Genomic DNA, 13783 nt, shown 5'->3' with positions numbered 1-13783 from the left:
ACTTGTATGTATGAATGTATAACACTGAATCATGTTTCAAATCAGGTACTGAGTCTTTAACTCCGAATTCCAATTGATTCTCAAGTCTTTTAGCTTTTGTCAATTGAAATCACAAGTCATTAAAACAGTGACTCGAGTCAACTCCAGTCCAAGACGAAATGACACAAGTCCCCATCCCTGCTGTCTTTTCACACACATCAACTTCCAACTAACTGAAAGAGGGTTTGAACGAGAAGCTCACTTGAGAGTCTCTCCGGACATCTGCAGGTTATAGTTCTTCTCGGGCTCAGGGAGACTCTGGAAGTCCACCAAGCAGGGATGAAGCTTCTTGTTGTCGTCTCTGAACTGTGAAAGATAACTACAGTAAATTATTCATTGGGGAAAATATATCAAACAAACAGAAATGTTTTTTTGTTTTTAAGTAATACATCTATGAGGCCATTAAAAATGCTTCTATATCTATATATGTATTGCTTTTCTTGTGTGCTGAGGAACATGTCCAGGCATGGAGGCCCAGGGTTCAGTCCTTGACCACTAAATTACATTAAATTGAATTCCATCCATCCATCCATTTTCTGTAATGCAAACTACAATACAATTAAATTTAATTTGATTGAATTAATGGTGGACGACTGGTTAGCACACCTCCCTCACAGTTCTGAGGACCCGGGTTCAAATCCGGCCTCCCCTGTGTGAAGTTTGCATGTTCTCCCCATGCCTGTCTGGGTTTTCTCCGGGTACTCCGGTTTTCTCCCACATCCCAAAAACATGCATGGTAGGTTAATTGAAGACTCTAAATTGCCCGTAGGTGTAAATGTGAGTCTGAATGGTTGTTTGTTCATATGTGCCCTGCGATTGGCTGGCTCCCAGTTCAGGATGTATCCCGACTCTTGCCCGAAGATAGCTGGGATAGCACGCCGGAACCCTAGTGAGGATAAGCTGTACATAAAATGGATGGATGGATGGAGTTATTATGTTCCTGAAATATGAGTGTGTCTTGCGGGATAATTCCACACTCACAGTCCCATAAGTCCATCCCTGCTCGATGCGAGTGATCGCCCAGAGCTCGTGGATATTCTCCGCCAGCTTCTCTCGAATTCTCTCAAGGTGTGGCGGCAACACAATCTACAGAGACAGATAGATAGGTAGGTAGGTAGGTACATAAACAGACAGATAGACAGACAGACAGACAGACAGACAGACAGAAAGCTCTTCATATCCACAATAGTTCTATTCACACTGAAACCTGATGGAAATTATAGAAAATAAAATAATGAAAGGTAATAAAAATAATATCAGCATGTACAATCTAATAATAATAAACAGAGGTTTGTATGTTTTTGTTTTTTACCTGAACTGTGTCCACTGGGCAGGGGGTGAAAGAGGTGTGGGTGAGCGACAGGGTGGGCCCAAGCAGGTTCCGCACACCGTTGAAGTCGTGCTTGTACTCTTTGATGGGCTCGATGCGCATCCTCTCCCTGGGCAGCAGAGCCTCGTAGCACGGCGCGTAGCCCGGCGGGGGCATAAACTTGAAGTCTCCATGGCGACCGCCCAGGAGGAAGCGAGCTCTGGAGAAGACAGGAAGTCTGAATCGTATGTCTGAACACAGATCACTTATTTAACGAGAAACAGTGTCCTTCTGTTTCTCTTTTTAGATAATTGACAATGAAAAAAAAATACTTTTTGAGTCCAGGGATTCCTTAAAGAGAACAGATGCCAAGTCCACATAGATACTGTATATATGTTGCTCTTACTTGACACCTGCTGAGAAGCTGATGACAGGGAAGAAGAGGGCATCCACGTTGAAGTTTTCAAACATGCCCTGAACAGGGTGACCGTTGATGCGGAAGGAGATACTGGGCACGCTCAGATCCAGACAACAACTGACCACATCGTCTGCGGCCAGTGTGTGTGCGCTGGGTGAGGCCACCTGGCGCGCAACAGTGCCTGATTGGACAGTACAGTATGCGTTAAAAGATCCAAAAACTAGGATGAGGGAATATTTTATTAGTGTTTTCATCACTGATCATCAGCATTAAATGACACGGAGGGCAGGATCTGGCCTAGAGTTTGATACGTGTCTTACCTGACCATAAGTGGAGGCCGTCGAAGCCGTACGAGTAGAGGTCGTCACCCATGCCGTTGCCTCCCCAACCTTCCCCGCCTCCAGGGTAGGGGCTGTAGCCTTCTGTCATGGCCCAGCCCACGCGTAGGTGCGACGCTTGCGCCGTCACGAATGGTTCCACGTAGTCCACCATCATCTCGTAGTACCACTTCTTGTACTGCGTGGAGCCCTCGCACGTGCCCAAGAAGATGTTTGGCCGAACGCTGAGCACAGACGAGACCATCATCATTATCATGATTAGCAGAACCGCCCATGCCTCAATTTTGGAGCTCTCTATTTCTGCCAATAACATTGATTGGCGTTGATCCTACTGTCAGCCTGAAATGAAATGTCTTTACCCATGTAGTATGTTGTTTAATCTCAAAAGATAAGACCTTCAGTTAGAAGAGTGGTCTGGGGTTGATTTACAAAGAATTCCAATTGATAAAGCACGAAGTGGGATAACGGATACCATCCAGACCTACTAAAAGTAACAAAAATAAACCAGTAAGTTATGCATGCCCACCTGCATAATGTGAAAAGCCATAAAAAAGAGTAACCGTACACCTTTTTTATTAAACACATTTGAACCTATTAAAACATACTTTTTCAAAAAATTGTAAGCATATTTGAACACCAAAAAAAAACCAAATTTTTAACAGAAAATCTACTTAGAAAATAGAAAACATTTGTTCTAAAATTACGCCTCACACCAGCCAGAATTACATTGTAAGGTATTTATTTATTATTTTATTTTTTTCAAATGCATTGTAAACCGATTTCAACACAAAAAACGTGACCTCAAGATAGCATGGGATTACGCTCGAGTACTCTCAAAGTGGTACACAGGCGCTCTTAAATCATTGAATTAATCATTGAATAAAATGTTCAAACTGCATCATTTTACAACGGCTTAAACTTTTTTTTTTAAATCTAGAAAGCTCAGTTACATTTCACTTATAAATTCTATGCATTTGCATTCAATAGTATCTTTTAGAACTTTTAGTTTTTAAACATTCACAGGTATTTAGGGATTGTTTTTTTAATTGTCCTACATTTAGTGTTAAAATTGAAACTGTGCGTATTGTTACAGTGGCTTGCATCAATATTAAATAGACTTTTTAAGAATAAAACCTCTGCCTCATTTTAGATGAATACATCAAAACGCCTACTACGCTACTGTACTTTAATGTTGGTCATAATGGGGGTATATGGAGAGACTAGTAATTTTTTAGCATGTATTTGGTGCAAAAGGTTGGAGAACCACTACTCTATAGGCATTAAATGGGAATTGGCCACTTGGACCTGTAGTGTAAATCCAGCCTTTGCGGCAACTGTTTGAGTACCTGGTTACATAATTTACAATGTTGGTCTGCAGCAGGAGGTCGCGCCCCGGAAGCAGGTTTTCCGTGATGCGATTCTGATTAGACCGCACGGCGACGCCGTTGCACACGCAGAGAGAACGCAGGACATCTAGAACCTAAATGTACCACGTTAAAAAGTAGATTCATAAAATATCATTTGAGGATCATATAAAACCTCAAAAACCCACCTTATGGTTCCTCCCATGCTTGTCCAGGAGAGAGATGATGGACTTGATGTGGTTTTCTTGGATGATGTTTAGAACCTCAGGGCTTTCAATGAGCACACAGTAGAGCACTTCCAGAATACCTAGGTTAAATTAAAGAAAAAAATATAAAATCATCAGAATTTAGCAGGAATTTAGCTACGAATTCCAATAACATGGCTGGACCAAAATGCTTCATGTTGCCATGGTTTCAAAGTGGTCTGAGTGCTAAAATATGTCCATATTTTACTACAGTAATTACAGGGCCTTACACTTTTTGTATCAAATTCCATCTAAATTAATGTTGAATTAATGTTTATTTTCAAGTACCTTTAAAAATTTAAATTTCTTTGCTAATTACACGACGTTACACTTTTTGTATGAAATCCTACTAAATTGATGTTCATTGAGGACGCTTTTTCCTTTAACATACAAATATGTCAGTTCTCTACAAATTACATGACTTTTCCCGTTTTGTATGAAACCTGACTAAATTTACATGCAAAAAGGAAGCTTTTTCAAGTCACAAAAGAATACATACATTTTCAACTAATTTGTGGCCATGACATGTTCTGAATGAATTCCATCCATCTGTTTTCTGTACCACTTATCCTCACTGAGGTTTCCGGCGTCCTGGACTGGCGCCTATCCCGGCTATCTTCGGGCGAGAGGCGGGGTACACCCTGAACTGGTCGCCAGCCAATCCCAGGGCACATATAAACAAAGAACCATTCCCACTCACATTCACTCCTATGGGCAATTTAGAGTCTTCAATCAACCTACCAGGCATGTTTTGGGGATGTGGGAGGAAACTGGAGTACCCGGAGAAAACCCTTGCAGGCACAGGGCCGGGATTTGAACCCCAATCCTCACAACTGTGAAGCAAATGTGTTAACCAGTCGAACACCGCGCCGTTCTGGTCTTGTCAACTCCTGTGACTTATCCAAACAAAGCAGGTTGCCGAGCCGATGCGGACTAATATGCAGAAATTACATCTGTGTGGATGGTGGCTGTGTGGAATGGATCTATCTGCCAGCGTTCAAGGAATACGAAACAGTCTATGACGTCAGCGACGTTGACGTTGACCCCCCCCCGACCTCCTCCCCCAGGAAAAACTCAGCGGATCTATACGCTTTACATAAATGGCCAATTTTGCTTTCAAAACGGCAAATTTCGCCGAAAGGCGACTGATTTGCATGTACGACACATTTTTTTAAAGGCTTTTCTTGATTTTGGGGTCAATTTTGGGGTTTCACATTATACTCAAGAGCATTTTACACACGAAAAATGACGGTAAATGAATGCGCATAATAGAAGCTATTTCAAGTAACAGAACTATGTAAATCTCCACTAATTCTATGACCTTATACTTTTTGTATGAAATCTAACTACTGTACAGAGTGTACGTTTTTTCAAGTAAGGCAAAAGTCTCTACTAATTACATAACTTTACATTTTTGAGTAAAAGAAGAATACGTTGGTTTTCTACCAATTACATACTAATTGTATGAATTCTGAATGAGCAAAACACAGTAGAAGCTATTTCTAGTGAGATACAAACGTGTCAATTCTCTATTAATTATAGTACTTTATACTTTATGGTGAATGAACTCAAAAACTAAATGAATGCACATAGTGTACTTTTTTTTTAAGTAAAGTAAAAATGTCACTTATCTTCTAATTACAGAAAACATAAAAGTACAGGACCTTACATCTTTTGTCTGAAATAAGCTTTTTTATGTCACTTTTTTGAACTGATTACTGATTATTTTTCGTGCAAAATCCTACTAAACACTTGTAAGAACCTCCAGGAGGGATCGTGTGATACCTGATGAGGCCTCCAGTCGGTCCAGTTTGCTGACCAACCAGTCCAGGTTGTCGCAGAACAATGCGCAGTTGGAGCGGTTGCCCCTGATGAGTGAAGCTTTCCAAAACAAGGGAAAGAAATCACGTCGAATGCATCTCTCTCTGTCTTTAACTAAGTGTGTGCGATTCTTATACCCAGCAGCTCGTAGAGGAGGTTGACAATCTCCTTCCAGGACTCCGCTGCTTCCTCGCCTGCGAATTCAGAGAAGTGGGCCGCTGTGTTGTACACATTGAGCCGGTCGATGCACTCCAGCACGATGGTGATCATTCCCTGACAGAGAAAAATATGGCAAAAATTCTGTTCAGTTCAGGAAAGTGCTTCTATCAATCCTGCAAATACATGCTCACTCTCCCCTCCTTCTACCCCGCGACTCGCTCATTCAATCACATTCACATACCAATCCAATCACATTCAGCCCCCTCACGGATTTGAAGACAGTCGGAAATTGTGGAAGTCTAACTTCAATTCATATAACACAACTGCAGGGTCGCTACTCACTACAGTACTATAATTTATTTTTCAAATAAGAGGAGGGAATGCTTTTCATGTATTGGACTGAACTCCGGTTGTGTTAAGTGGATTGTTGCTCGAGTTCTCTAAGTTTCGACTGTCTGTGAGGCATTGAAAGTGTCTGAGCCTGATTTTTAAATGGATGATTTGAGTCAAAGTGTGAGTCGACGAAAGAAGAGCTTGCCATGTGTCCAAGGGTGGGGGATTAAGGGTTGAGCAAAACACTTGTTGGATCTTTTTTTTGGGCATTATTCCGGCCAAGTCCGGCCGACAGTAAGCGTTTATTGTTGATTCACCACCGCTTGTCATCATGTCATCATCAAAGCAGACGTGAGAATACAGTATACTCACTATCTTTTCTCTGTTACAAGAGGGCATTTGGTGAAGTGTTAGCGGGTGCCTTTTCAGTGGCGTGTGAATATGGGCTGAAATATGTTCCACCAGGAATTTAATTTGAATTTACGAACTGAATTTGAAAAACGTAATTTGAATTTGTATTCATAGAAGTCCAATAAAATTGAAAGTGAATGTAAGATTTTTTTTATCCGCAATGAAAATTCAAATTATATACATTCACATTCAGTTTGATCATTTCAGATTCAGTTCGACAAAATCAGTTTCCAATTAGCTGTGACAGACATCCGGGAACTGTAAGGAATAGCAATAGATCGACGATACACAGATCTCGTCTTTGGCCAATCAGCGCCTTCGTTTTTTTATCACGTGACATAGGGATTCTCCGGGAAGTCAAATCTTCTAACCGCCGACAGTATTTTAACCTAGATACCACCTTTCCTTAACCTTTGCTATCCGGTTCTTTTCCAACATAACGTCATCCAGGCATTGAACTCCATGTATTAGGCTTTACTGACACCTAGGAGCTATGTCTACCCCTAGGAGTCAGTACAGCCTAAGGCATGGAGTTCAATGCCTGGACAACGTTATGTTGGGAAAGAACCGGAAAGACGACTTAGTCACGTCGGTGTGATATGTCCCTTCCTCTGTTCGAAAGGAAGCACCTTTTTATCTCTGTCTGACCATATGATGCATTCCACAAGGTTAAGGAAAGGTGGTATAAAGGTTAAAATACTGTCACCTGTTAGAAGACTTGACTTCCCGGAGAATATCCCTATGTCACGTGATAAAAAACGAAGACGCTGATTGGCCGAAGATGAGATCTGTGTATCGCCAATCGATTGCTATTCCTTACAGTTCCTGGATGTCTGTCACAACTAATTTGAAACTGAATTTGTCAAACTGAATCTGAAATGATCAAACTGAATGTAAAAATATGTAGTTAGAATTTTCATTGCGGATATAAACTAAATTCTTAGATTCATTTTCAAATTGATTGGACTTCAGTTAAAACAAATTCAAATTCTGTTTTTCAAATTCAGTTTGTAAATTCAAATACAATTCCTGGTGGCACATATTTCATCCCATACATGAATAGGACCTGTGCTTTTGTTATATTTGACGATAGACTTGTGATCTATCGTCAAAGTGATCGTGCACCCGGTATCATTTTTAGTAAAATATGTATGTTGTATGTTGTTTAAACAAAAACACATGATTGGCAATGAATTGACTTTAAGCTCTAACCGTCGTTGCAGAGTAGTAAAGTCAACGGGTCGACAAGTCAGTTCAAACCCTCCTCGCATGTTGGCCATGGCGCCAAACGTGTTTGTTTGCATACCTCCTCTTGAAAGAGATTCTGCCGGTTGCGGAGGGAGCGGAGCTTGGTCTGCTTCTCCTCATGCTCCAGCTCTTCCTCGGGAGGACGGAAGTAGAAGATGAGATCCTGCAGGGAGAGAATGACGCCCTCCAGAGGGAGTGACAAAGGCCCGGGAGATTTGTTCTTCCCGCTCAGAGAGTCCAAACCCCTGAGAGAGAAGGCAAACAAATCCATTTAGATTAAGTATTTTAAGCCAAATTACATGCCGGCAGAAAAGTCGGTTTCATTTTGATACTAAAACATCCATGTTAGGTTAATTGAAAACTCTAAATTGATAATGGAGTGAATGTAACTGTGAATGGTTGTTTATCTATGTTTGCCCTACGAATGGCTGGGAACCAGTCGAGGGTGTACCACGCCTCTAACCCAAACTCAGCTGGGATAGGCCCCAGCTCATCAGCAACCCTAATAAGGGTAAGCTCTATAGAAAATAGAGGCATGTGGTTTTACTGTAAAGCTCTTTAATAAGTGGACCTGCGTATAGACTTACTTGATAAACTGTCTGAAGAGACCCATGGTGCTATAAATCATACGAGCTGCTTGAGACTCCTCAGTCTGGGAGCGGGACACAGTGAGGGCGTCGTCCATGTGTCCTTCTTGGTGCAGGATGACCTGGAAGCAAAGACGACATCATTAAATATCACCAGTGGTGAACCATTAAAGCCAGCAAGGCCTTCTCAGCTGGCCTAAATACCATCAGAAGTACTGACCGACATTTAGAACCTAAACTGTAATATTTGTTCCATGAAATTGTACATATTCCCAACAGTCTATTCTTCACTGCTTCCAGTACGCGTACATCCATCCATCCATTTTCTGTACCGCTTATCCTCACTTGGGTCGCGGGCATGTTGGAGCCTATCCCAGCTATCTTCGGGCGAGAGGCGGGGTACACCCTGAACTGGTCACCAGCCAATCGCAGGGCACATATAAACAAACAACCATTCGTATATAGATGTTTTATTTTTTGTACAATCAGATTTATGCCTCTATGAATCCCCATGTGAATCTAATCTGCTCAGGGCCTTCAAAGTCAATAGTGCTGGCCCATATTACTTAAACTATACTACCAATTGGACTGGTTCTTAAACAATCCGATTTTAAATATGATTTACAAGGCTAGCTTGTTGGCCGAAAATAATGTCAGCATTTATCCATCTTGATTGGTTGGAAACTTGTGACAGCCAACTTCAAAACCCATCTGTAATCATCTGCAAACCTTTAATAAACAGCGTAGCTGGTGAGTATGATGTATTTTATGTTTTGGTTTTGTCATATTATTAGATAAATATTGATTTTGAAGTCCTCCAGATAATGTGGATGGCACAGTTGCATGTAGTTATATGAGATATAATATTTATGGTTTTCTATAATTGTGACACAATAGGGGTGGTATCACTGTCATTTCTTGTGCATAATGCACAATTTTTCCCCCAAAAGAATTATCAAGTCAATAGTGCACATTATACATATATAAAAGGAAAATGAAGAACATCTTTCACATTGTATAAATGTATACTGCCACTGAGGGATTGTAAATAGGTGTATACACTTTCATTCACATTTACGCATTTATATATGTTACAGTAAATGGGCACTGGGTACGGTTCTGAGGACCCGGGTTCAAATCCGGCCTCACCTGTGTGGAGTTTGCATGTTCTCCCTGTGCCTGCATGGGTATTTTATTCGGGTACACCGGTTTCCTCCCACATCCCAAAAACATGCACGGTAGGTTAATTGAAGACGGTTGGTATGAATGTGAGTGGGAATGGTTGTTTGTTTATATATACCCTGCGTTTGTTTGGCAACCGCCTCCTGCCCGCAGTTAGCCCAGATAGGCTCCAGCATACCCGCGAGCCTAGTGAGGAAAAGCGGTGTAGATAATGGATGGATGGATGGATAAACGGGGACTGCTCACTGGAGCATCCTGACGTCCTTGTGTCAGCCGCCATATTGCTATTGTTATCTGGTGCTACTGCACTAGATGGCATAAAAGGTCACCCGTGAGTTTGTTATACCTTAAACCAAAGGTAGGAAATGTCTACTAACAGGGCTAGTTACTCAACCGTCTTGAAAGAAAAAGTAATCAATGTTGCTGAAGACAAAGGAAACCGTGGAGCGGCGCAGCAGTTCAATGTGAATGCATCTAACGTGAGCTTGTGGAGGAAATCAAACGAGAAAATCCTCTGACAAAAAGCACATGAAAGAGCTTCAGGCCGTGGGAACGTGGCACAGTTTCCAGAAATGGAGAAGCTGCTGCAGATTGTAGCAGAAATGAGGGTAAGTCGCCTCGCTATCAGCACTGTAGAACTTCGTCTCAATGCTTTAAAGATAATGAAGAAAAAAGGAGAATAATTCTTGGAAAAACCTAATAAAATACAAATAATAATATAAGAAATTGAATATATGGATAGCAGCAACTCGATGATGCGTGTTATACATAGGTAGAAGCATTTTCCTGATTTTTGGGTGTAACTTTAAGGGTGTACATAATTCGAGAGCGTATTATACACGAGAAAGTACGGTAAAATGTGGATTAAGTTGGGTAAATTGGGCCTTAATTCGAGGTGAACCATGTTCTCAATTTTGTAGATCCATAAGCAAGCACACCTTCCTCTTCATCATTCCCAGACGAGCAGCTTTGGCATCCAGCGCCGCATATGTGAGCCACAGGCCGGTGGATACATGCTGCACGAAGCACATGGACTCTCCATACTTGATCTCTGGAATCCCCATCCCCTCCACGTCTCGCTTGTGAGCCACGTCCACCTTCTCCTGCTCGGTGGCGACCAAACGAGAAAAGATATTTACAAGCTACACTATCCACATAAAATTCGATATCGGGTGAGTGAAATTTCAATATTGGGTGAGTGAAATTTCAGGATGAACCTAAAAATTAAAATTTACAGGTGAACTAAATTTTACCTTGTCTACACTTTGTTATGGATCGAACACCTGTTGTGAATTTTAGCATTTAGCTCATTGTTAAAAAACAGCAAGTTATTCTTTTTGTGAATAGTGTATAACAAATACAGGCATGAGAGAGAAAAAAATCACATCAGACCTTTGATGCACGGAAGCAGAACGCAGACAGTTTGGTGTTGGCTCTGTCTGAGTCCACCACCACCAGGCCCTTCTCCTCATCCAGACACAGGTACCGGCCTGTGGTGATGTGGCGGATGCGGAAAGCTTGACCCCACTTAAAGTGGCTACCGCTCCAACTGTAGGGGATAGAGGGAAAACATTCACATCTTTTAATCCAGTGGTTTTCTGGACAGTAACAGGTAACTGGTGTAACAGGACAGGACACTGGCCAACCAATTAAAAGCTCTAACATGATTCTGCGATATCACATAAATCTGACATCGCTGCATGAATAAAGTTTTTTTTTAAGGACTGATTTTTGAGAAAATAAAATAAATTGTTAAGATATGACTTTCTTTCCTTGTTATGTTGTTATATTATGTTACGGTATACATCTATCTGGCGTAAAGGTGTAAGACTAGGTAGCGCATCTGCCTCAAAGTTCTGAGGATCTGGGTTCAAATCCGGCCTCGCCTGTGTAGCGTTTGCATGTTCTCCCCGTGCCTGCATGGGTTTTCTCTGGGTACTCCGGTTTCCTCCCACATCCCAATAACATGCATGGTAGGTTAATTGAAAACTCAAAATTTCCCATAGGTGTGAATGTGAGTGCAAATGGTTGTTTGTTTCTATGTGCCCTGCGATCGGCTGGCAACCAGTTCAGGGTGTACTCCGCTTCTCGCCCAGAGTCAGCTGGGATAGGCTCCAGCACCCCCGCAATCCGAGTGAGGATAAGCGGTATGGAAGATGAATGAATGAATGTATCTATCTATCCATCACCTGATCCGCAAAGGCTCCAACCTCCACAGCGAACGAGCCTGGCTGCACACAGCGCCGCCTTCGTAGTGAGCCATTCTGGAACATACACGCAAACAGACACACACACACACACACACACACACTAGAATCAATAGTACATACAAAACAATAGAAAGATGATAGACGAAGCTAAAAAATATGAATAAACAGTTGTTGTGTATTAAATGCTTAAAGCTAGAAACAATAAAATAAATGTAAAAAATATAAATAAATAAAAGTACATTGAAAATATTGGGTAAAAAAAAAAAGTAAAATAAATGAATAAAGCTTAAAGCTCGTGGTAAAAAAAAGAATTGAATGCCACTCAGACACAGATGTTTTGCAGCCTTGCTTTTCTCACCTGCGCTTCTCCTCTCCTTCCTCCGGTGTGGCAATGGTCAGACACTCGTCCATGTGGCCGTGGAACAGCCTGAGAACGTGGCCGCCTGTCAGAAACCCTGTAAACAGCAGAAAAGGGCCACGATAAAGTGTCAAGCGCTATCGAACAAAAAGCTAAATGTTCAGATCAAGGATTGATTTATTTAGATTTCATTTTACGAATAATAAAACTTTTTATTTGTTGTTCAAACATTTGTGTCTCCTTGTTTCAGGTGTTTCAGTTACATCATTATTGAAGTATTTGCATAATATTTTATTCATCAATCCATTTTCCTGACCGCTTCTCCTCACTAGGGTCACGGGTGTGCTGGAGCCTATCCCAGCTGACTCTGGGCGAGAGACAGGGTACACCCTGAACTACAAACAATCGCAGGGCACATATAAACAAACAACCATTTGCACTCACATTCACACCTATGGGCAATTTATAGTCTTCAATTAACCTACCATGCATGTTTTCGGGATGTGGGAGGAAACCAGAGTACCCGGAGAAAACCCACACAGATACGAGGAGAACATGCAGACTCATTTGATTGTTTTTGGAATTATTTTTATATATCTGTGGATGTATGTGTGTGTGTTTCCACCTTCAGCTAGTTCACATCCTGAGCTAATGGGGTTCATATTCCACAGAGTCTGCATGAAGGAGGCGTCCACCATCAGATCTCCACTGGCATAGGACAGGTGCTGAGGGAGGAGCGATGAGCGGTCAGCCAATAAAGACTGTACACTGTGCACATTTTGAGGAGTCTTACTAGGTATCTCTCAGAGGACACGCTGACAAGGATGAGGTCATCCCCCACCCGGACCTTTTCACCTTCAGACCTCTGCTTGGAGGCGGGATGAATAGTCCACCAACACGCCTCACCTGTATCAACAAGAATGGTGAGTCAGGGTATCTTAAATTCTAAAAAAGAATAGAGCAAACTCTCACTATTCACGGGGGATATTGACTAAGCCATACCGAGAAAAATAAATAAATAAAGTAATTCACATCCACCCACCTGCAGATTCGCAGACATCCCATGCCACCACACCAGGCCCTGCCTCTTAAAGCCACATGCATGTATCCATCACACAGACCCTACATTAAATACAGTATTTTCTATACGCTGTATGCTTCCAATTTCCTTCATTTTCTGAGCCGCTTCTCCTCACTAGGGTCGCGGGCGTGCTGGAGCCCATCCCAGCTGTCATCGGGCAGGATGTTTACAATGACTTAAAAAAAGTGTTTTAATTCATTTAAATGTGTTTTAAGCATGTGGGAGAGGTAAAACTAACCCCCCCCCAAAATGCGTTATTTGGTCTCTCTATATCGTGGATTGTCACCTATACCTGGTGGGTCTGGAATCCCCTGCAAGAAAAGCGGATTCGCTATATTAATTGTGTAAACCGTAAATATACTACAAACTATGATCCCAAAACACTTCAATATAATTTCAAACACATCTTACAACATTACCCATAAAAATAAATGGCTTACAGGTGATTTGAGTTTGAAGAAATGTACCTGAGGTGCATATGTATGCAGAGGCGGCAGAAACGTGGGTGCACAGAGGGCACGTGCCCCCTCACTTTTTATCTTATGTGCCCCGAGTGTGTGATGTTCCCATTTTCCGGAATGGAAACTTCGCGTTTAAAAGTGCCCCCACCTGCCCTCCATCCTAAAAGTTGCCACTGTTGTGTGTATATCGCCTTCACAACCCATAAAAATAGCAATTGT

General features: G+C 41.8%; 1 protein-coding gene across 1 annotated transcript in view; it reads right to left on the bottom strand.

Moving 5' to 3' along the window:
- ryr1b (ryanodine receptor 1b (skeletal)) overlaps positions 1 to 13783 on the bottom strand; it is a 146419-nt gene that overhangs the window by 108726 nt on the left and 23910 nt on the right. Inside the window, exons 7-23 of the mRNA XM_061682639.1 lie at positions 12816 to 12928; positions 12648 to 12747; positions 12023 to 12119; positions 11644 to 11718; positions 10847 to 11003; positions 10393 to 10557; positions 8273 to 8394; positions 7744 to 7930; positions 5672 to 5807; positions 5499 to 5594; positions 3657 to 3775; positions 3451 to 3584; positions 2087 to 2328; positions 1755 to 1947; positions 1352 to 1568; positions 1021 to 1125; positions 242 to 345 (exon numbers count right to left, since the gene is read on the bottom strand). Coding sequence (XP_061538623.1) covers positions 242 to 345; positions 1021 to 1125; positions 1352 to 1568; positions 1755 to 1947; positions 2087 to 2328; positions 3451 to 3584; positions 3657 to 3775; positions 5499 to 5594; positions 5672 to 5807; positions 7744 to 7930; positions 8273 to 8394; positions 10393 to 10557; positions 10847 to 11003; positions 11644 to 11718; positions 12023 to 12119; positions 12648 to 12747; positions 12816 to 12928 — 2362 coding nt within the window. The remainder of the gene's footprint in view (positions 1 to 241; positions 346 to 1020; positions 1126 to 1351; positions 1569 to 1754; positions 1948 to 2086; positions 2329 to 3450; positions 3585 to 3656; positions 3776 to 5498; positions 5595 to 5671; positions 5808 to 7743; positions 7931 to 8272; positions 8395 to 10392; positions 10558 to 10846; positions 11004 to 11643; positions 11719 to 12022; positions 12120 to 12647; positions 12748 to 12815; positions 12929 to 13783) is intronic.

Source organism: Phycodurus eques, chromosome 7 (genome assembly GCF_024500275.1).
Source record: "Phycodurus eques isolate BA_2022a chromosome 7, UOR_Pequ_1.1, whole genome shotgun sequence".
NCBI classification, from domain to species: domain Eukaryota; kingdom Metazoa; phylum Chordata; class Actinopteri; order Syngnathiformes; family Syngnathidae; genus Phycodurus; species Phycodurus eques.
The sequence above is the reverse complement of the archived record's forward strand: the minus strand, read 5'-3'. Positions and strand labels throughout refer to the sequence as shown.